The 24,239-nt window shown below is 45.1% G+C and overlaps 1 protein-coding gene across 1 annotated transcript in view; it reads right to left on the bottom strand.

The window, feature by feature from the left end:
- Nucleotides 1-24,239, bottom strand: part of Iqgap2 (IQ motif containing GTPase activating protein 2) — a 275,092-nt gene that overhangs the window by 221,675 nt on the left and 29,178 nt on the right. The window contains exon 2 of the mRNA NM_001427125.1: nt 785-884. Within this exon, the coding sequence (NP_001414054.1) occupies nt 785-884 (100 nt within the window). The remainder of the gene's footprint in view (nt 1-784; nt 885-24,239) is intronic.

Here is a 24,239-nt window from a genome sequence, read left to right on the forward strand (position 1 = left end):
TAGCCCATCCGTCTCACAGAGTGGTATATGAAATGCTAATCAGCAGCCCTGGCTCAGCAAAGGGCAGAGTCCTCTGGCTCCCTCAGATAAAGAGGCATTTGCTCTTTGGACAAGTATCTTCACTTTCTCTTAGTAGAACTCAGCCAGCGTTTACTTACAGAGTCTAGAAGAGTCGATGTGGCTGATAGACAACATACCGGTGCCCACACACCCACAAGTTAAGGAGATTGCGGTCATAAACCTGCATCGTAGTTTAGTGACCCACGGACTTCAGTCACATAGGTCATTGTTTCACTGAACATTTACCATCATGGGCAGGAGGTGAGTGAAAGACAGGACACTCTAGGGGACAAGAAGTTGGGTTTAAGTTACTATTGATGGCTCCGGTCTCCAAGCCAGTGAGATGCAGTGTCTGAAATAATCTAATTTGTCCTGTAGTTTCCTAGGAGGCTCTGAGGAAGGGAAAGGCAAGCCTGCCTCCCTGGCCCCTTGACATTGACCTCTCTCAGTCCTCATAGCTCGCTACCAAGCAACCATGAGTTATTATCTGCACATGCCTAGGTGAGTGTGGTGTCCAACCAGCTGTGATGAGTGAACACAAGTATTCAAATCTAAATTATAGGCAATAGGTAAGAGCGTCTCCCTGGCCATCTATAATCCTGATAGTCCTTTGAGATTGTTGGTCCATTCAGGGACTTTCCTGTCATCAAATCCAGTAGTCCTACCCCAAGGCTGGGACACAGGGGTAAGAACAGGGACACAGAAGACTGAGCCTGGATCTTACCTCTTGGCTTCCTCCAGGTGACACAAGTATTCATAGGCGATGTTCTGTCGCCTCCTCTCATCCATCTCCTCTGCAGACAGCCTTTCATCATCCACAATTGCTAGAAACAGGAGAACAACACGTTACTTAAAAATGCCTCACTCGTGTTAACAGCACAGTAAATTAGACATCTACCTCATGGCTTTATCAATAAATATTTCTCCATTTCATTTGCAAGGGACAGATGCTAGCTTAGGTCATGTTTTATGTCTGGACCAAGAGTTGTGGTAGGTTTAATTTTGTAGATGGCATACTAAAAATGGGTTTCATTCTGACACATGTGCTACTACATGGAGCGCATATCCATCCTCTCCCCCTCTCCTCTCTCCTCCTTTCTCCAGCTGGTCCACGTCCTTCTTGCTTCTGCCCTCAATGCACACGCATACACGCGCACGCGCACACACACATACACACACAGAGACATGCACAGACATGCACACTCACACACACACACAGAAACGCACAGACATGCACAAACACACACAGAGACACATACAGAGACATACACACAGACAGGCACACACACAGACACACAGAGAGACACATACAGAGACGTACACAGACAGGCACACACACAGACATGCACAAATACACACAGACACATACAGAGACATACATACAGACAGGCACACACACACACACAGATACATACAGATAGGCACACACACACACAGATACATACAGATATGCACAAATACACACAGAGACATACACACAGACACACATAGACATGCACACACATAGACACACAAGCACACACATAGACACACACACATGCACACACATGCACACACACAGACACGCACAAAAACACACAGAGACAAACACATACACAGATACATACAGAAGCACACACAGGGGCTAGAGAGATGGCTCAGCGGTTAAGAGCACTGACTGCTCTTCCAGAGGTCCTGAGTTCAATTCCCAGCAACTACATGGTGGCTCACAACATCTGTAATGAGTTCTGATGTCCTCTTCTGGTGTGTCTGAGGACAGTGACAGTGTACTTATATATAATAAATGAATAAATCTAAAAAAGAAGCACACACAGAGACACACACATGCACATACAGAGACACACACAGACATACACACAGAGACACACAGACACACAGAGACACACACATGCACAAACACATAGACACACACGTGCACACACACACAGCCACACACAGACATGCACAAACACACACAGACACACACACAGACATGCACATATAGACACACAGACACATGCACACAGACACATGCACACAGAGACACACTAAAGAAATCAAATTAAGTTAAAAAAAAAAAGAAGAAGAAGAACAAAACCCACCAAGGGGCTGAAGAGATGGCTCCGTGGTTAACAACACTTGCTGCTTTTGCAAAGGACTCAGATTTGGTTCCCAGCCCTGCAGGCGGCTCACAAATGTCTGTAATTCTACCTCTAAGAGAGTCAACACCCTCTTCTGGCCTCCTTAAACACTCATGCATAGTGCACGCACATAAACTCACACACATAAATAATAAATAAATTCTTACAATGAATCCCTTTGTCTTTGCATTTTATAGTAATAATTTTACCTGCTTTTTCTAAAGATTTGTTTCTATAATTTCTAACTGTGTGTATGCCTACAGACATATACATATATACCTGTCTGTGCATATTTATGTGTGTGTATGCAGGCGCTTACTGATTACAGAGGCATCAGATACCCCTGCTAGAGTTACAGGCAGTTATAAGTTCCGGGAACCAAACTCGGGTCTTGTATGTCCTTGTAACTCTTGAGCTTCCTCTATGGCTTTTGCACACATTCTGTATGTGTGTGTGTGTGTGTGTGTGTGTGTGTGTGTGTGTGTGTGTATCCACCTTCCTTCTCTTGGGATCTTTTGTTTTGCTTTGTCTTTTGTTGTTGTTATTGTTGTTTGTTTTTTAAAGATTAATTTATTTATTTAACTTGTGTGGGTGTCTTGCTCACTTCTAGGTCTGGGTATAACACAGAGTGCCTGGTGCCCAAAGAGGCCAGAAGAAGCATCAGGTTCCCCACTAAAGTTACAGGTGTCTGCGAGCCGCCGGGAATCCATCCCAGGGCCCTGCTCTTAATCACGTAGCATCGCTTTAGCCTCGTGGTATTATTTTTAACATCTGAAGCTAAGGGTTGACGGTATTAGACTAAGGGTAGCAATCAGGTTTTAGTAAGGGAACGCTGTGGGACTCAACACAGCTTCAAACCAATTCGAACCCAACCCGCTAGCAACAACTCCTGTAACTCTGGACCTAGTAACAACTCCTGTTAACAGTACTCTGGAAGGTGTCTAGTGGCTCAGCTTGTAGGCAGTGACATCATGATGCATCCCAGAAATTCTGGGGTTGAACAGTAAACCTACAAGTGTTTGTCTCTCCTCAACCCCCAAGGGAATTGCTACTCCCCATCCAATGGCAAATGCCAATGAGTCCCACTGTGGACAGACCAGAGCCTCTAAGACTCCCCCCTCGCTACTTACAACCTTTCTGGTTAATAGCTTGCTAAGAGGCAAAACTAAAGGAGACAGAAAGAAAGTAGTTTAGTCTGATTTAGGCTTAGTTAATTAACTCAAACGCTTTGCCCTAGGACTTCTGTGGGGAACACAGCCTCAGTTTCCTGGGTGTGCTTCTTCTGCCTGTGGCATCCGGCTATTGCATCACCAAAACATCCCCTGTTCGTTTGCATGGCAAGGTTGCTTTCTCATAAAAAGGACCCATATTTTCGTGCTTCCAAGCTGGCAACCACAGTGAGTCATTTTACCCAGGGGATCATGTGGAGAGCAGGTGTAGCCCCATATGACATGAGCTCGATCATGTCAAGGATCCCAATGCCTCAGATCCATGGGAATGGCCAGGCCTCTCCCTGATCAAATATGGATGTGTTTGTTCATGGTGAGGGTGAAAATTTCAACCATGGCTTCCTCCTCCCAGATGACTGGGACTTGAGACGCCCGCCCTCTATTGAGATTACCTCACCCACCTCCTTATTCAGCCGGATATGTTTCTGGGTCACCGGTGCATCTCCTTCAGAGCACATGACCCACTCATCCCCAGTTTTTCTGTTCGTGGGCCTGCATTTCTTCATTTTTCATCATGCCAGTCCTGACTAGGTCAATCCCACAACTGTGTAGATTGGGGCAAGATGGCTAGTTGCCATCAAAAATGGGTTAGGGTTGAAAGGCCCCTGTGGAGTCTAAGATGGTCAGGCCAATTTCATACCTGACCAATGAGGAATCAACCATAGAACCTCTATGGAGAAGAAGAATTAAGACCAAAATATAAATTCTTTTTCTCTCAGAGACAAGGTCTCACCCTGTAGCTCAGGCTGGCCTTAAAGTCGAGCTCCTTGTTTCTGAATGGTGGTTATAGTACACTACATCACACCCTGCCAATGTTTGAATTTTACTACATCGTATACAGTGCTAAGTGCTTAAGATCTAAAATACTGAGCCCTCAGGGAACTCAGAAGAAGGGAGATTGAATTTGAAGTAGTAATAAAATTGGCAGTATGCGCCATAAACACAGAAGTCTGTATTAGCTCCTTATTTAATGAATATCACTTTGCTTCAAAGTCTTGGGGAATGTGTTGTCTATGTTGGTTTCATTTATACCCCGTGAATCTGTGAATTTGCTCATTTAACAGGCACAGGGAGGGGTTGAAGTGTCTTTTGAACAAGCATGATGACCTAACTTCTTCCCATTAAGCCCCAACTTTTGGGTTCCTCCAGTCCCATATAATACAAGATAGTGGCCAAACTTCTAATACTTGTGGGTGGGGGATATTCAGATCCAAACTATAGGATATACCCACATAGCATTATCTAATCTCCAACTCCATTCTTCCTCACAGCTAATCCTTGGACAGCCCATCACTTCCAATCTCTCATTTTAACAACCGTTGAAAGAGAGGAGTGATTACTACAGGACATTTTCATTGTTGGTACCTCAGACACTCTAAAACCTGAGCACAAATTAAGCTTCCTTGGGAGCATCCATCTCTAACAATCTCCAGGGTGCGTGTGAGCACCAGGGTCCAATTCAAAAGGAAGCACTCTTCAGCCTCATGGTTATGCATTGAGAAGACAGAAGCCTCATGAGGCCTTCCAGCTGCAGATGCTTGAGGGGAATATGTGATCCTCAGTTGCATCCTGTCCCCAGGCTCTACTCCCAAGTGCCTCTACAACCACCTGAAATGCCACCTTCTCCAGACAGCTATTGGGAAATTCCTAGGCTCTGCGGTCACCCTGTCCAGGAAGAACAAAACCAAACCAAAAAATCCCAACTTACTCCGTGTATAACACACACACACACACACACACACACACACACACACACACATACACACACACACACACAGAGTTTTAAGTTAAAATTGCAACATGCTGACCACCGTTGATGGCATCACATCTTCGAGTCTGAACACCAGACCACTTCCTAACTGTTTTAACTCAAGTTGTCCCCTCTCCCAGCACTTCCTATATTTTAGTTTAGTTTAAAAAAAAAAAAAAAAAAACGATTGAGTGAATGTCTGTCTGCATGTGTGTATTTGCACCACATCTGTGCAGTGCCTGAGACATAAGAAGGTGTCTGATTCCCTGGAAGTGGAGTTACGTATAGTTGTGAGCCACCATGTGAGTGCTGTGAACTAAACCCGGGTCTTCTGGAAGAGTGGCCAGTGCTGTCTCTACAGCCTCAAACTGCTTATATTTCAATAAAACATTCACAGAAGATATATTTTATATCACAGTGTCCAGCATACTTCTCAATAAGGCTGTATGTTCTCTGAAAATATTTGGTAGGTGATTTCTTATCAGGAATGGCTAATAAAATAGCCCCAAATATCCATATGAAGTCATTTTATTTTTCTCTGCTTACGGTAAGGCAAAGGAAGTTAAGGTACGAGCGCTGGGCCATCCAAGAGATTTCGCTCTTCTCACTTTAATTAGTAGGCTTGAGTGAAAACACCAGGTTGAGAACCAGACAGACGGGAGTGCTCACCCTCAGGGCATCCACACATCAGGAGTCTCTTCTTCTAACTTTTCACTGGCCTGGCCCACTGTTCTCACCACACACTTCGACCTTGCCTGCCCTTCAGTGTGCCAAGGCCTATGATGACCTACCACCCAAGGTTAGAAGATTGAGAAAACCTTCACGGCAGAAACAGATGCCTCTGGATCCCAGAGGGTGCTGCAAAGACCTTTGCCTTACTCATTGCTCGCTCACATAGAGACTTCTGATAAGAGCTCTTGGCATGGAGAGCAGCCCAGCTATTTAAAAAGCTATCACGGAGCTAATAATTCACGGCAGACATGACCTTTCTGCCCACAGAGCACTTTCCCATCTGTTACTCTGTGGTTGTCACAATCAGCCAAGGGATAGGTCCCCTATCTCTTATAAATTAGGAAGCCAAGGTCAATGAGGGGGTGGGGCTGCCCATGGCTATTCTCTGGGTCAGTGACACAGCCAGGGCTGGAAATGACAACCTTTGGGACCACAGTCCCATGTTGTCACCATGCCAACAATGTCGCCACCGAACCCAAGGCACAGGTCATGCAAATAGCTCTAGGGTTTCTTCCTTTTGAAAAAAAAAAAAAAAAAAAACCTTGATTATCCATGATTTCTTCTGAGGGGCTTCTTCAATCACTGCCCTCACTGCCCTGAACTTCCTTAGAAACATGGCTTTGTGGAGGAGAGTTTCCTCCATATTAGCAAGTCACTCAATGCCAACTGGCTGGCTAGCTTAGCAGTGCTAAGGCAAACAAAATGCCAAAATCAGCTGACACGGGCTTAGAGATGGGAACAATTACACTCTACGACCATCACATGAGAGAGAGAGCTTGCACACAGGCACAAGAAACAGAACAAAACAGAGCTGCGTGGAAATAGAAGTGTAAGACAGGGAAGGAAACCCGAGCCCAGTGCCAAGAACACCCACACAATGCAACGTAAAACTAGCCCAAGACCTACCCTTTGGTGAGGTGCGGCCACTGTTTAACTGCCCCCACCCACTACCTGCTCCCCTCACACAGATACCAAGGCCACCATATCCTCGGTGGTTCAATCCATTCATCTGTTCACAAATATTTGAGGGGCTGCTTGGTGCCAGCCAGTTCGGACACAATGTATGACTCACAAGGTCTCTTCTGGAATTTTTATTACAGTTACGCAACTGAGATTTGGCATAATGACAAGGTGCTTGGGTTGGGGAAATATACTCGAGGGAGGGTTGGCAAGAATATCCGCAACCGTGGCTGGTTGGCTTCATAAAATGGCATTACTTCGGTTGTACGCCTTTAAGGAAAACCAGATTAGAAGTCTGATAGGAATAATCAATTCGGAGAAATACACCCACCATTTAGTATTTTAAGTACACATTGTTATTCTGTGTGACTCAAAATTCTCTACCAAGAATGCTAAATATCCTCAGGTATGTAATTCAGTTGGGTGTAGAACCATATTCCATGGCTATATTGCCTTAAAGGGAGAACCTAGATAAATAAGACCCATGGGATGCACTGATACCCGAGGAAGACACTAGAAGAGACACTCAGGGCAGAGGCAGGAGGAATAAAAGGATAACAGAACCAAAAGACTAAGGTTTTGAGAAAGCGGACATTAAGGAAATAGTAAAAAAAAAAAAAAAAGTGACCTGTGGAAATTCTGGTTCCATGCCAGCGGCCTGAAGCCTTCCACGGCTACTTAAACTCTAAAGGACCCCGTGATCAAACTACCCCAAACTGGATTCCCTTCTTAAAGAGTATAGGGCAGTCACGCAGGTGTTTGGAACCCCAGAGGCCTGCATCAAAGCCACAGAGATATGGAGCATGCAGCTGCCCGAGGCACGTCTATCTCCTGACCACGGGCCAAGGAAACACTGTGAGAGCTGCTTAGACCTGAAGACCTGCTAGATGGGCATTCGGTCCTTCCAGTTCTCAGGCGAACAAGTACAGTCGTCTCGGCCACCTGCTGAGGAAAAGCAACTTCATGTGGAGCCTGCCCTCCGCACGCTGCCTGGAATTTCTCCCCATCACACATTTCTAAGATCTTTCCAAAGCTGGAGATCAACACATAATCCTGGGCCATCCGGGTTAGGCAAAGCTGTAAAAGTCTCTAGACCCATATTTTAAGAGAAAAAAACAAACGAAAACAAAACAAAACAACAACAACAAAACAATGAAAAAAAAAAAAACCAACCCTCTTAAATCTTCAAATTTAGCATTGGGGGAATTTCTGAGATGTAACAAGACCAGACAGTGAGGGTAAGCAAGCTACCTGTACAAAGGCTTGAAAGAAAGGTCACAACCGCTTCTTGTCTTAGTGTCACCGGGGTCAAGAGGTAGTAAGAAGCCTCTGAGTCACATCTAACCAGGAAAATGGAATAGGAAATAGGTCAGGCCTCAGGAAAATAACCGAACCTTTTCTGTAAATAAGCTTATACTGTACAAGGTCCACACAGGAGCCAGGCCATCGTGAGATCACACGCCTGCAATCCCAGCGACTCAGCACTGAGGCAGGAAGATGGTGAGCTACACAGTGAGCCCAAGGCTGGCCTGGGGTATATAGCAAGACCCTATAAATAAAACAGAAAGAGAAAGAGAGAAAGAGACAGAGACAGACAGAGAGAGGCAGAGAGAGGCAGAGAGGAAGAAAAGGAGAGAGGGAGAGAGACAGAAGGAGAAGGAAACACAGAGAATATGCTGGGGCATGGGGGACAGAGAAAGGACACAGAAACACACACGACCTAAGACCCCACTCACACAAATATAAACTGTGACCATTACACTTGAGCATGCAGGTCCGAACATTTCAGAGCAGAAATTCATTGGCTGATTCTCACGGGCCAAAGGAAAATTCATTCTGCCCATTATATATGTGGACAGGCATATCTAACTTCTCCAGACCATGATGGGGTTGAGGGACATGGGATGAGAGAGGGAGTCCTAGGGCTTCACTCAATTTTGGAGAAGAACAAAAACCAATGATTCCTAGATTTGGGGTTATTTATTCTTTTTTTTTGTTTGTTTTTGTTTTTTGTTTTTCTTTTTTTTTTTCCGGAGCTGGGGACCGAACCCAGGGCCTTGCGCTTGCTAGGCCAAGCGCTCTACCACTGAGCTAAATCCCCAACCCCCTTTATTTTTTATTTGCATAATGGTTATTTTCAAGAATTATTTAGAAATCAAATCACCACTTGCTGCCAGGAAGGCCCAGGGAATATTCCACTGTCCTTGCCACACCCCATTAGCCATGTTCCTCACGCTCTCAGTGAAGAAGGGAGAGTGTTAAGTTTCCAGGAGCAAAGAGAAAGTTGAGACTCCAGTGGTAGAGGGCAATTTTTAAATCTGGTGCTATGTTTCTAAACAATGGGAAGGAACTTAGCTCACTTTCACTCAGTACGAGCCCTGTGCTTGTGGGGTTCATGGTGAAAGGTCTCAAATTACTCAGATCCAGTCCTGAGGTGATGCATACTAGTCTCTATAAATAATAAATAAAGACCCAAAGGTCGACCCAACTTTAAGGCCCTGTAAGAATGAGGCAATGTTAGAACCACTAAGTAGACTGACTAAGTTAAATATCAACGGTCTCCTGAGCTGATCCCAAGAAAGTCACTAACACTTGTTCCTGTTCTTTCAAAAGCCAACATATGCTGGCCATAGTGCTACAACCTGCTTTGGGGAGGAGGGAAGAAACTGGAGGATTCTGAGTTTGAGACCACCCTGGGCTACATAGCTAGTTTCACACTAGCAAAGCGATAGGTGGTAAGACCCCATCTAAAAATCGCCACACAGTAAAATATCATAGGACAGTTCTATCAAGACAAAAGATTTAGAAGACACTAGGATATGAGTCATACCCAGTCTTCCCTACCTTGATTCATAGGAGAAAATAAATCAACAAAGCACAGAGAAACCAATGGTAAGCACAGAAGAAAAGACAGTTTCTTGGTTCTGAGTGGATTTCTTTCCCTGTGGATCTCAGTGTGAAGGCTGGGTTTCTTTAGTCTTTTCTTATGCACTCGTGAGAAAAAAGCACTGATGAGTAACACTTAGTGAGGCAAAGCCTTGAGCATGTTCTCTTCTTTGTCCCTATGCTCCTCTTTATGGAGGAATCCCATCCTCTGATTTGTGTCCTGATGGGAGATAAACTGCAGAGAGGCCACGTGGGCTCAGACCATTGGAGACCATAAAGGCAGTGAGAGCTGGAACTGCAACAGCGCCTGTCAGTCACGGTCTCTGTCGGTCACCTCCCTAATCAGCAGACAGATGTATGTGGTTCATTGTTCTCACTGGAAGCTGTAGGATTGATGCTACACTGTTTTCAGAAGGTAATGCTAATTTCCCAGAGATACAAAAACCCCAGACATAGTCCAACCAACAAGGGAAAACTGTGAGGAAAATAATATTTAGGATTCAAGTCAGACAACAGGAGGACAAGAACTGACATGACATGGCACATCGACAGAGCGAGGTCATTCATTTGACCCATACGTCTGTGAAGAAGACGACACTTTTAAAATCTGAGGCTTCCTTCTCTGTTCTACACTCATCTCTCGCCAAAGGTATAAATCTGCTTAACCCAGCAAAGATCAGCTGAGTTAAACAGGGTGTGGCTCAGCAGAACGAGGGGTAGCAGCTTGGGGGGCTGAATGTATCTTCAAGAGTGTCACACTACTCTGAGGGTGGGGGTGGGGGGCTACGCCTTTAATTCCAGCACTTGGGAGGCAGAGGCAGTCAGATCTCTGAGTTCGAGGTCAGCCTGATCTATAGAGTAAGTTACAGGACACCCAGAGCTACACAGAGAAACCCTGTCTCAGGGAAAAAAAAAAAAAAAAAAAAAAAAAAAGGTCACACTCAGTCAAGGATTAATACTAGACACTCAGTTCCTCATCTGTAAAACAAAAGTAATGCTACTACCTTATGAAGTTATTGTATAAGAAATCATATACATACATCCATACACACACATAAACACACAGGCACATATACATATACATACATACACATATACACATACACACACATATACATGTACAAAAACCTACACACCACACACACATATGTATATACATATGAACTCAGAGCAATCCACCTATCTCTGACCCCCAAGTGCTAGGATTAAAAGTTTGTGCCACCATACCACCATACCTTCAGTCTAAGAATCATATTTTTTTTTATATCTTTTATTTTTGAAAAGGGAAGAAAGAACCAAAAAATGGGGAGGAATGCTGTGAACTGCTGACTTCTGATCATGACACAGCTGTTGCAGCCATGATCTCTTAACAGCAATGGTTACTTACAGGAGACTTGCATAAGGCTGGACCTTATGGATGGGGAAGGGCCCCACCTCTTCCTGAAGAGGGCAAGTTAACCCTTGCTGGGAGAGGGGACATGGTATAAGCACTGTTAGATTGCCTTTGCTCAGGTAAATAACCTTGCATTCAAGCTCACACAAGTGATCCTAATTAAATGTAGTAGGGCCATAGAAACAGAAAAGTAGGAGCAGGACTTCTGAAGCAGAGGTTGGAGGTATGCATGGCTAACAAGGGGACGTGATCAAAGTACATTTTATACATACATACACGCATGCGTGCGCACACACACACACACACATATATATACATATATATGAAATTATAGTCCCATAAACACTAAAGTTAAACACATACTTTAAATTAACAGCCACATTATTGCATAAACAGTCATTAAATAAATGCAAAGTAATTTACAGCTAGCAACAAATTATTATAGCAGCTAATTTTTCAAGAGTAATTAAGATAATATTCTGCTGCTCTTACTTGATGACTTTAACATCTATCTCCCACGTAACTTGCAAACAATATACTTGTGCTGGTTTGAATGAGAATGGCCCCTACAGATTTGAATACTTGGTCCCTAGTTAGTGTAACTGTTTGAGAAGGTTTAGGAGGTGTGGCCTTGTTGGTTTAGGATGTGTGTCTCTGGCAGTAGGCTTTGAGGTTTCTAAACCCATACTGTTCCCAGTAAGCTATCTCAGCTTTCTGGTTATGGATCTGGTTGTGACCATTCATAGTTAGCTATCTTAGCTCTCTGTGGATCTGGAATGAGCTCTCAGCTACTGTTTCCTGTAATGATGGTCACAGATTCCAGCCCTCTGCAACCTTGAGCCCCAAATTAAACATATTCTTTGCAAGTTGTCTTGGTTATGGTGTTTCGCTATGGCAATAAAAAGGTAAGTAAGATCGTATTTAAAGGTATATTAAGTTAAACACATGCAGGCACATTTAATTCCACACATCTGTACACATAATGAATATATAGTCCATATATTTTAATTAAAAGTATATAGTGTTATGCTACATAAATTTTATTTAAGCTGAAAGTCAATAAGGAAATGCCAAAATCCAAGTAGAATGTTTCTAAAAGGGCAGCTCCAAGATTTTATCCATATATATATATATCTTCCAAAAAGTCTATACCATTGGCATATATAGTCCTTTAGAATATCAATATTAGAAAGGAAAAAATCGATTGTTAAAATGTTCAGCTATGGAAAAATAAGATAAGGATGAAGTCCCAGTAACAGGCATGGTCCAAGAGAGCGCTTTTCTATATCTAACTGACCCATCTGATCATTGAGAGAAAAAGATTTCAGTCACTCAGAAGGTGCAGTGAGTAAATTGCCATCCTTGCTGTGTAAAGAGAGCCAATGACAGAAGCTCCAGGCAGCAGAGAGGGCAGGAGCAGAAAGTGACTGCCACTGGATGTACCGTTCTAGGAGGCCCAGCTGCCTGGAGAGAGGCAGGACCCATAAGCCTAGGAGAGAAAGTGGGTGGGGGTGGGGACTCATGAGAAGGCTCCAACAAGCCTGTGCAACAGGCAGCCCTGGGAGTCTAAATTCCAGAGGAAAGAAAAACAGTGTGAGCCATGAATGGGCAGGATCTGGCAGGGGGAGGGACAGGATGAGGAACACTGAGGTGGCTATGGGGGAGGAAAGAGAAAGCCAAGGAGTCACAGCCAACTCATTCTGTGACTTGGGAGGCTGGAGGTGGGTACAGCACCTGGCTGGGCACCAGCAAGTCACCCAGTGTGCCAGTTTGCATAAAGACAAGCTTGCATAATTAAGGGGAGGAAATACGGATGCATCCCGATGTTCTGAGGATACGCTAAGAAGCCAGCTAAGCACCGAGACTTCATTTGGAAGGGAAGTTGAGTCTAACACGAAGTTAGGAGCCTCCTGGATGCAGAAGGGCTCTATTAACGCAAGCATATGCTGTTCGTTAGGGAACGGATTAGCACCTAATCTAGGACAGTCGACTCTTAAAACCTTGCCAAAAATCCAGCCCTTCAAATGGACCATACTATGCAAATGGGAATGTGTTGACTAACAGTCGTGGGACAAAAACACTTTTCAACATTAGTACATCCTGGACCAATACAGATTGGGACAGTTCTCAAGATGTAGGAGTCTCTTTAGCTTCGAGGAAACCATGATTGGCAACATCAGTCAGCACATGTGTACAGTTTTCAGGAGATGGCTCTGACGGGAAACTGTAACACAAAACAGATAGGGTCAGGCTCAAGCAGCAGGCACTGAGCCTAGTGTGCCGCGTTCTTTATGTCCAGGGGGTCATATGTTTATAAAGTGATACACTATACATGAGCTCAGTTGACAAGACTAGGCTTCAGATGGGTAAGTTGTCTCCACTTGCCTAAGACAAAAATGGGTTTATTCAAGGGCCAGGGCTAATTGATTACATAGCTGGCTTGTGTTCGAAACCTCCCCAGGGTTTTTGCTTAGTTTTCAATATCCTCTGTGTTTCTGGTGGCATGCCATTGTAACAGGACAAGAGCACAGAGAGCCTGAGAAGGGAGCGACATGGTGGCATGCGGAGTTGAACTGGGAAGAATGGCTGTGGCTTGTGTACCATTTGCAGGATGGATGACTATATAAACTACATGGAAAGTGTACAGGTGACAGAGAACACTCTCTCATGGGAAGCCATTGCCCCACTGGGGCAACAAAGCTACATATATTCAGATTTGGGTTTATTCAAAAAGGCAGTGTACACCACTATCCTTGGAAATTGGGTGGTCCCAGGTTTAGAAAAATAGATATTCTTGTTAAAAGAAGGCAGACACAAAGTCTGACCCTTACTCAAAGCTCAGAGAGCTGGACACTGCACACAACAGAACACCACCACCTTAAATGTAATACACGCTGTTCTGCTCCAGACTCAGTCTGAAGATGCAACCCATCTCCCTCAGGCACTGCTTTATTGGCTGGGATTAGACCACAGTACTGTATGTAAATTCCCCCTCACATAAGTCTACTGCAGCCCAGAGGAGACAGTCAGGCTTCGAGCTATCTCCATGTATCAGCCACGAGTCTCTCAGAGGATTTGAACACAATTGCAGAATTAAGCCTTTGTTTCTACTCCAGACATTCGAGTCCTGACAGCACTTGTAGAGCCAAGCAGGGACTGAAATTTCTTCTTGTTGATGGTCTCCTAGGTGCAAAATGTTGGCAGAGAGTTACAGAGGTTCAGAGCGTCCAAACTCCCTCCAAATGCCTTATAATTAAGACTGAAGGAGGTTTCTCTGGGTTTGTGGTGAGGTCCCTAACTCATGGCTAAGTAGCCAGAAAGCCTTCAGCTGGGAGAGAAAAGGGATGGAGTGGGAAGAATCTGGGAGTGACTGTCTTCTAATCCAGCAGGGGAAGACATGCTTCATGCTTCACAGAGGAGAAACCTTACACAGTCCCAAGATTTTGTACTTGGGAAAAGCACAAAGCATAGGAGAGCCAAGGGGACTGAGAGGCTCCTGATGAAAGGATTGGTCTGAGTGGGTTCTCTTGACAGATGTAATGTCAAGTCAGGCTGCATGAAGGAGGAGAAGAAAAAGGAATTTGGTGGAAAATAGGCTTGGAAGCTGGGCATGGTGGCTCTTGTCCATAATTCCAGCACTCAGGAGACAGTGGCAGAAGTTCTAGGTCAGCCTGGGCTACATATAGCCAGAGCTATCTAGCAAGGCCTGTCAAGAAAAAAAGGAAGAAAGAAAGAAAGAAAGAAAGAAAGAAAGAGAGAGAGAGAGAGAGAGAGAGAGAGAGAGAGAGAGAGAGAGAAGGAAGGAAGGAAGGAAGGAAGGAAGGAAGGAAGGAGGAAGGAAAGAGGGATGGAAAGAGGAAGAGAGAGAAAGATGCAGGCCTGGTGATAAGAATGAGAAACCCACGCTCTGAGGGTTTCACCTGTAGGTAGTACGACTTGGTAGGTAAGAGGCAGGAGGATCACACATTTAGGGCTAGCCTGGGATACTTAGATGGGCTTTCTCTTAAAAGAAAGAGGGAAAGAGAAGAGGGAAGGAAGAAAAGAAAAGGAATCAAGAAATGGTAAATAAACGTCAAGATGTACTTTTCTTCCAGTCTTCTTCACTGTTTCTAGTCTTTCAAATCCTGTTTAGCAAAAACTCCTACGGCAGTCAGTCCCTACCTTCCCAGCCCTCCCCAAAGTCTCTGAGCTTCCCAGGGCAGGAGCAGGGAAGTATCCATGTCTGTGTGAGGCCTACAGCTGTAAGATGCTACAATGACAGTGGCCAAGTGACATCTCGAAATCAAAGGGGCCAAGCAGAACTTCTCTCCATTGTTATGTGTCCTTCCAACACAGTTAACTCACCCCACTTAATAACACACATCTCTATAGCAGAACCATGCTCAGGGCCTGGGACAGTGACTATAATCTCCCAGACAAAAATTACCACAGTTGCCACTAATTTAAATACCCAGGGCTAGTGACATGGCTCAGTGGGTAAAGCACTCGCTGTGCAAGGGTGAGGTTCTGAGTTCGAATCCCCTACCCCAGCATTCTCAACAAAGCCAGGCATGGAGGTCTACACTTATAATCTCAGTGGTGGGAGGCAGAGATAGGCAGATTCTCGAGGCTTGCTCTATAGCCAGTCTACCTGACACAGGGAGCTCCAGGATCAGGGAGAGACCCTGCCTCAAAAAGTACGATGGAGAGCAATAAAGGAAGAAGCCTGGCCTCCACATGTGCATGCATTAGTGCAAGCACATAGGCGAGTGCACATGTGCATACACATATATGCACACGCATACATGTGCACACACGCCCACACACATTGCATGTACACACACAAACACTCGTGCCCCCACACAAGCACACACATGCACACACACAGTTGCTCACACACATGTGCACATACACACTTAAGACAAACTCTTCACTGACCAGCTCACAGTGCACTCCATTTACCCCCACCCCCAACCCCAGGCAACTTCCTTAGAACTGTATCCATGGGAGTGGAGCTGAAGGCAGTTAAAAGAAATGGCCCTTGATCTGTTCTTAAAATCTTGGTTCTCAGTCCCTCACCTAGTACCTCTTCTGCTGTCAACGTGATGCCTCCATTTATATGTGCCATTTCATGTACTGAGCTACATTCCTCTGAAGCACTCTCAGTGACCATGGGTCATACTAGGCCACCCTTCCCTCTTGGATGAAGCCAGCAGAAACCAGAGCTATTTTGTGAAAAGTTGCTGGGCAGACAGTAGAACTCCAACAAGCAAAGAACGGCTGTGAATCCCAGGACAGCCTTGCTGCAGGACTGAGGAGAGAGAATGGCCATGGATGGTCAGAGAATAACCAATGAGATTCTGTGGTGTTGTGAAAAGGAATGGACCCCTGCCCTAACACACACACACACATGCACACACACACACGTGTACACACACACACCCCTCCTCTAGCCTGTTTTCTTTGCAGTTTTTCTTACTCTGGATTACCAAATTTAACTCATAAAATCCTACATCACCAGTTTATTTTCATGTTAGATATAGACCTAGACTAGAGAAACGTCAATCATTTCTCTAGGTCAGGACTGACATCCACTGGGCCCAGACCGGCAGTGAGCCTTCTGGGAGATGCAAAGCAGCCATTCTGGGCACCTTCTTGCTTTCCAGACAACCCTGGGCTTCCTGAGCTATGAATTAAATGGCTGCCATAAACACAAGGCGGAGCCAAGAACTGGGAAGACAGAATGAAGATTGTCTAAGGACACAACTTGAAGTCCAGCGGCTATGAACATCTCCTTGTTGGCATCAGCAGTCAGGGTTTCAGTATTTACTAATAATGGCTCCCTGCCTGCAAACCCAGACAAGCCAGCATTCCCAGTGTGCCTCAAATACCTGTGAGCTGTGTGGACCTGCACGTCACTGATGCCTGGCTCAACAGTGTGTGTGAACAAACTTCACACCCAGCTATCCAGGTTCCAACTGCTCAACTGACACCAGGCTGTGTAAGTGCAAAAGATCCACAAGCTCGAGCAGAAGGTGGCATTCCCAGGAGCCCTCATCCCAGCCCCCTGACCCATCTACAGGGCTCTCCAGAACCTGGTTAGCAATGACCTGACCCCTTACACACATGTACCCTTGGTACCCAGAGTTCACAAAGTAAGGAAGCACACCAAGAAGAAATATGGGCCAAGGAAGAACTCTCTCAGGTCATAGCCTTTCCTATTTGGTGTCTCAGGGACTCCCCTTAAGCTGGATACTTGAGGCAAGTCCTACATTCGAGTTTTACAAAGTACTTGCAGAATAGGTTCATTTCAAAGTTATAGATAAAACTTCACAAACCCATTCTTCACACACTAGCACCTAAGCCAAAAGGTCCTTAGTTCTACCTATAGTCTTATCATAGACTTATTACCCGTAACTTGCTTTACTCCTTCAAAGCAAGTGGAGTGGGGGCAGGGATCTCTCAGCCCTGGGAAAGGCTAAGCAGAGGCTTCTGGTACAAGCTGTACTGGCAAACATCGATTAACTAGCATGTGATTAACCAGACTTGGCTTGTCCAAATGGTTTACTCCGCCTCTCTCTCTCTCTCTTTAAAAAGATTAAGACAGCAAATCAGCAGATACTGTTTCTATACATAAAATTACACATAGAGGAAGAAAACCAGAAAATAAGTAGTGGCCAGGATATAGGGAAATTGGAGTGTGTGTGTGTGTGTGTGTGTGTGTGTGTGTGTGTGTGTGTGTGTGTGTGTGGAGAGAGAGAGAGAGAGAGAGAGAGAGAGAGAGAGAGAGAGAATGAGAATGAATAAAACGATGCAGCCTGTGTGGACAGCCTGTACATTCTTTATAAAAGTCAAATATAATTATCTGTTAATACTGTAATCCCAATAATCCCATCTCTGGGTACAGACTCCCCCAAAATTGAAAGCACATGCTCCAACACACATGCTCACAGCAGTGATATCCAGAAAGAAAGGAACAAGTACATTGATAAACACAGTGTGCTGCATGCAGGGAAATGGACTAAAACCTGAGCCACGCTACTCCATCAATGGGACTTGAGGATATTCTCCTAAGAGCAATAGGGCAATCACAAAACCCAAACACTGTATGAGCAACTTACATGAGGTACTTTGGGTAAATTCATAAAGTCTGTGAGTAGAATAGATGTTTCCAAAGGGACAGGGAAGGAGGAGTCAGAAGGACCAGTGTCATTCAGACCATGTCAACTGAATGACACTTAAACATGCCTTGACTAGTATAATTTAAAATAACTAAGTGGCATTTCCTAGATGTCAAACACCAACTCCTCCACAAATGCCAACTCATTTGATCTTCTCGGCCACAGGGGAAGGTGTAGTGTAATCATCGTCCTCTTCCCTGTCACCTCACTTGGAGCCACATAGCTGACCCTCAGCTCCAAAACCATGTCTTGAAATGCTGGGCTGCTCACATGACTGAGACCAGCAGGCCTGGGGGGACTCCCAACTGTATCACACAGAATCAGAACAAGAGCCTATGACTCTCACGCCATCAGGAGGCCCTAGACACCAGACCACTCAGCTCCTGTACAATGGATTCAGTTGCTTTGACTAATTCCCAAAGACCAGGGCCTTGAATTAGGAAGAGAAGATCTCTGAAACGATTCTCCTTTTAAGACAGAAAATGTCTGTCACATGACAGGTTCACAGAAGGGTTGGCCTATGAAAGAACCCAGAGGCCCAGGATGAAGGCTCTACATTGACCAGAAGCAGGTGGGCTCTCCGGCTCTTTACTTCATCAGATTCCAACAAGTCGTAAATGTATTCTGTCTTCACTTTCTGACCACTTAAGATGGGCTTCTCATGCACAGAAATACTTTTTTGAAGTAAAATGCTATTCTCATAATTCCAACCACTAGGGAGGTAGAGACCAGGAAGACAGTCTGATCAGGAAAGTACTTGCCCCGGCACCCAGGTCAAAAGCTGGGTCTACAGTGTGCACTTGTGACCCCACTGTTTAGAGCAGAGGCAGGAAGAGCCCTAGATGTCTAGACTGTCTAGCCAGCCAGTGAGGTCCAAGTTCAATGAATGTCACTGTGTCAAAAAAGGAAAACGTTGACCCCTGGCCTCTGTGTTCAACTACACGTGCACACACACGCACACAGACATGCACACAACACGCTCATGTACACATACACACACAGACATGCACACACACTCATACACACACAGATGTGCATGCACATGCACATGCATACATACACAGAGACATGCAAACACACAGGCATACACAGAACACACTCAGGTGCACACACACACAGACGTGCACACACACGCACATGCATACACACACACACAGAGAGATGCACACACATACTCATGTACACACACACAGATGTGCATGCACATGCACATGCATACACACACATACACACACTCATGCACACACACAGATGTGCACACACATGCACATGCATACACACACAGAGACATGCACACACACACACACACACACACACACACACACTAACATAAATACATTGGTTAACAGAGAGTTCAATAATGATTGCATGTAGATCCCTCAAACATTGCTTCTCAAGGTCCACTCAGGAAACGTCAGTGAGGATCCGATCACTGTGCACACAGTGTGTCATTTCTGCTCAAACCGAATGCCTTATGCTGAGAGCACCCCATGACTCTCTCCCCCATATCACAGTGGAACAAGAATCCAGCTGACCAGCTACAATGACGTCATCAGCCATGTAAACCCTTCTAGATGGGAGCTGAGAGCTCTCTGCCTTTTACAGTATGTCTCATTTTATCATACTAATTAATAATAAGAACATTCTATTCTGCAATCTCAATACAAGTATCCAAATCAGGAAATTTAATATTGAGAGCTAGCTCTGAGAAATGTCCTATGCAGCTTTTTTCTTCTTTCTTCCTTCATTTATTTTGTGTGTCTGTTTGTTAGGTACTGGGCACTGAACTCAGGGACTCAAGCATGCTGGGCGAGCACCTTACCTCTAAGCTATCTTTGGCTCCCTGTCTTGTTTTCTTCCTGCCCTCTCTGCCTTTGGCTGTCGAATGTCTCCAGCTTTATTGATCCAGAAGGCTGCTGCTTTTGTCTTTTTTTTTAAAGAATTATTTTTATTAATTGATTTATTTTATGTATGTGAGTACACTGTAGCTGTCTTCATGACACCAGAGGAAGGCATTGGATCTCATTGCAGATGATTGTGAGCCACCATGTGGTTGCTGGGATTTGAACTCAGGACGTCTGGAAGAGCCATCAGTGCTCCTAACCACTGAGCAATCTCTCCAGCCCCGTCTTTTTTTTTTTTTTTTTTTTTTTTCACCTTATATTTTTAAAGATTTCCAGCCACTGGTTTTTACCTTGAACAATCTGTCGGTCTCTTTGTAACACATAAACATCTTTTGCACTTAAGCACACATGTAAAAGGCAAGCCCGGGGTTGGGGATTTAGCTCAGTGGTAGAGCGCTTGCCTACGAAGCGCAAGGCCCTGGGTTCGGTCCCCAGCTCCGAAAAAAAGAACCAAAAAAAAAAAAAAAAAAAAAAAGGCAAGCCCTATTTGTCTCACACATACCACGCGACTTGGGATTGTCTCCCTAAAGGTGAGGCTAACTTTAATCATTTGATTCCAAGGATGTGAGCTGTGTTTCTCCACACCTGTGGGGAGACACTTTAAGATCGCATGAATATCCCCTTATTTATGAATTTTATATCCATTAATGTGGGAAGCTATTGATTTTCTAATGCTGACGTTTCTTCTACTATTGTAAGGAAGGGCCCCCCTTTCTCCCCAGTTTCTTTGTCAGTGTAGACCTATATTCAATCTACCTGATGTCTCTGAATTATAGGGAAGGAAGACATCAAAATGGCGCTAAGTAGAAAAAAACTGATCGAAAAAGGGATTTAAATTGAAGAGAAATCGCTTTTAATGTTGGTCCAGGGTCTAACCAGGGTCCCTGATGAACTTCCACCACAAACCTACGCTATACTCGCTCCGAGATGACACTGCTCCCTGGTGACATCCTGCTGTGTCCCACAGACATTCCTGGTTTTGTTAGGCTCACAGTCTGACAGCCACTTCCCCATCTTCCCAACGACTTTGCTACACTGCCAGTCAGTCGTTACTGAAGTCATTACTTCAGCTCACACAGCTGAAGGCTTGCTAGAGGCTTCAGGGCCAGGTAGCCCAAGGCCAGGGTGTGGAGTCTACAGCCTGAGCCCGCTCCCTACCAGCTCTGACCTCCCACTAATACACAGTGGGACAATGTAGTTAAACTTTACAGTTTGTGAACCTCCCATAACCTTTGCTTCCATCCATTTCATATGCCAGATCACTACTATATGGAAACAAGGTTGTATAACGAGGGCATGCTCTAAAAGCCTGGAAATCATTAATGTGTGTATGCCCTCGCCATAACTCACAGTATTTTCATTGCTATGGGGCAACAGGCACTCCCACTGCTCAGCCCCTTTCGGGAGCCATTTTTCAACCAAGATATGGGTTAGACCTATTTTCATCTTGTATCTCTTCAGAGTCACGCAGGATTGACTTCTCGGTACCATTTGTTTGATGCTTTCTGGCTAAGGAAGAGACGGATGCAGGGCTATACTGAGTGGTGTGAGTAGTGCCTCAGGGCGGTGAGGGTAGCCTATGGGGCCAGGCGTGTTCCCACATTTGCCCTGTGTCTCTAGAGCTGCAGTGTGTGGGTGGTTCACCTGGTATGATACAGGGTCACATGCCTTCCGCTCCCTATAACATGCATGGCTTACGCACTACAACAGCTGCTGCTCGGCAGGGGAGTCAACCTGTAGGTCTGCGGTGTGGTGAAGACTATAAATGTTATAGCCGGATTATTACTGTGATGGGATTTCCATTGGAGGATGTGAACTGGGGCTTTTTAAAGTCTTTTAGTAAATGATACCATATACTTACTTTTTAATGTAAGGGCCAGCAATGGGGACTTATAACCCTCAACACACACACACACACACACACACACACACACACACACACACACACCAATCCACTATTAAGAAACAGAATAGGCATACTGTCAATAAAGGCCATCTAGCCCAGCCCATTTGTACAGCCCCTCACCCTTCTCCACAGGTTTTAAATAACTGTTAATGCCTCCCCTGGAGGTGGAAACTCAACTGCCTCACCTATAGGAATTCAGCTGAAGCTCTTTTTAACCCCTCCGGTGCTTATTTCCTTAGCCTAGTGCCTCCTCCTGGCTTGTGAGAGCTTGGTGCCACCTCCTGTGCTTAAAAAATCCCGCCCATACCCCCCCCCACCCCCCCGTGTGGCTGCTACTCTTTGAGAAGGTAATGCTCAAGCCTTCTCTCTTACACTGATGGCTCAAAGGGGTTTCCAGTTGTCTTAAGCAAGGCAACTCTTCTTTCAAGTTGCTCTCCTGTACATGTCTGATGCAAGAGACTACTGTCTGCAGTGGGTCAAATCCACAAGCTAATAGGGAAGTTGTAGCTAAAGGCGACCGTCAGACACATAACATCAAAAACTAAATAAATGACTAACGGCATCGAGCTGTTCCCGACTGAACCAAAAGTAGAATCCAACCGAACCCAGGCCCAAGCCTCACCGAATCCCAACGGCTCGCTCCCTTTACCAACCAACCCTCTGGCTTGCCCTCCAGACACTTAGGTAAGTCTTTTAAAGTTTGTGCTTGAAGAACTAAGGAGAAGGTTCAATCAGTACAGTCACTGGTTGGGCAGGCATGAGGACCTGAGTCAATCCTCAGCACTTGTTCAAAAACAATGGAGTATAGGTACATGTCTGTACTCCCAGCAGTGTGGAGATGGGGACAAGTCTCTCTGTCTCTCTGTGTCTCTCTCTCTCTGTCTCTCAGTCTCTGTCGGTCTCTCTGTCTCTCTCCCTGTCTGTCTCTCCCTGTCTCTGTGTCTCTGTTTCTCTCTGTCTCTCAGTCTCTGTCTGTCTCTCTGTCTCTCTGTGTGTGTCTCTCTCTGTCTCTCAGTCTCTCAGTCTCTCTCTCTCTCTCTCTCTCTCTCTCTCTCTCTCTCTCTCTCCATTGGGTCTGGGTATATAGTTCAGCAGTAGATCATTTGCCATTTGCCTAGCACACTCCTCAGGAACTTTTAGCTTAGTGGTAGATCACCAAAGATAGGGAGATACACACACACACACACACACACACACACACACACACACACACACACACACACACACATATATATATATATATATATATATATATATATATATATATATAGAGAGAGAGAGAGAGAGAGACAGGCAGGCAGACACACACAGGCACACACAACACACACACACACACACACACACACTGGGTAAACAAATAGTAGGTACTCTGGGGGATTTCTTTCCAGGAAAGAAAGGAAAAACTGTCCCCTGAACTGTGATAGAAAAGACTTAACAGCACAAAGGAATTACACAGCCAGGGGAAGGGTCAGCAAGTACCCAGCCTGTGAGCATGCTGACAAGGACAGCAATGAGAACCATATGCTACTACCACAGAGCGTTTACAGCTGGGCTAGATGCTCTCTTCAGCCCTTAGGAGACCAATCTAATCTTGACAAAGCCTGTGGGGGGGGGGGCAACGTTATTCCCATTCCTCACAGGATTGAACCAAGACCCGGGGAACATGGATGCTACGTGATACTTTGTGGAACCTGAAATGTCCCCTCTGCAAGTTGGCTCTGGGCCCACTCCAGCTCTAGACTAGGACGTGAGTGGCTGGGGCACCTCTGCAGGTTCCTCAGAGGCACACTAGGGTGCAACAGGTAACTGAAAAAGTTGCCGTATTTGTAACTCGGGAGATCACCGAGAGACCGAAATATTCTGTCTTTCAAAAGAGTCATCAGAAGCCCAGAGTGCTTTGCAGCTTGGTGTCCATTCTGGAGCAAGTCCTTTAGCCCCAACTCAGTTGTGCGTTTCTTTCAAACGTCCTTAAACTGGGTCGTCAAAGATAGATAAGGTATTCCCAAACAACCGATGATGAACCCGACTCCATAAAGAGTGGACTGATTAAAAAAAAAAAAAAAAGAAAAAGAAAAAGTCAAACATGGTGGTATAGGCCTGTAATCCCAACATCCAGAGGGCTGCAGCAGGAGGATCACA

This window comes from Rattus norvegicus, chromosome 2 (genome assembly GCF_036323735.1).
Source record: "Rattus norvegicus strain BN/NHsdMcwi chromosome 2, GRCr8, whole genome shotgun sequence".
Taxonomy (NCBI): Eukaryota; Metazoa; Chordata; class Mammalia; order Rodentia; family Muridae; genus Rattus; species Rattus norvegicus.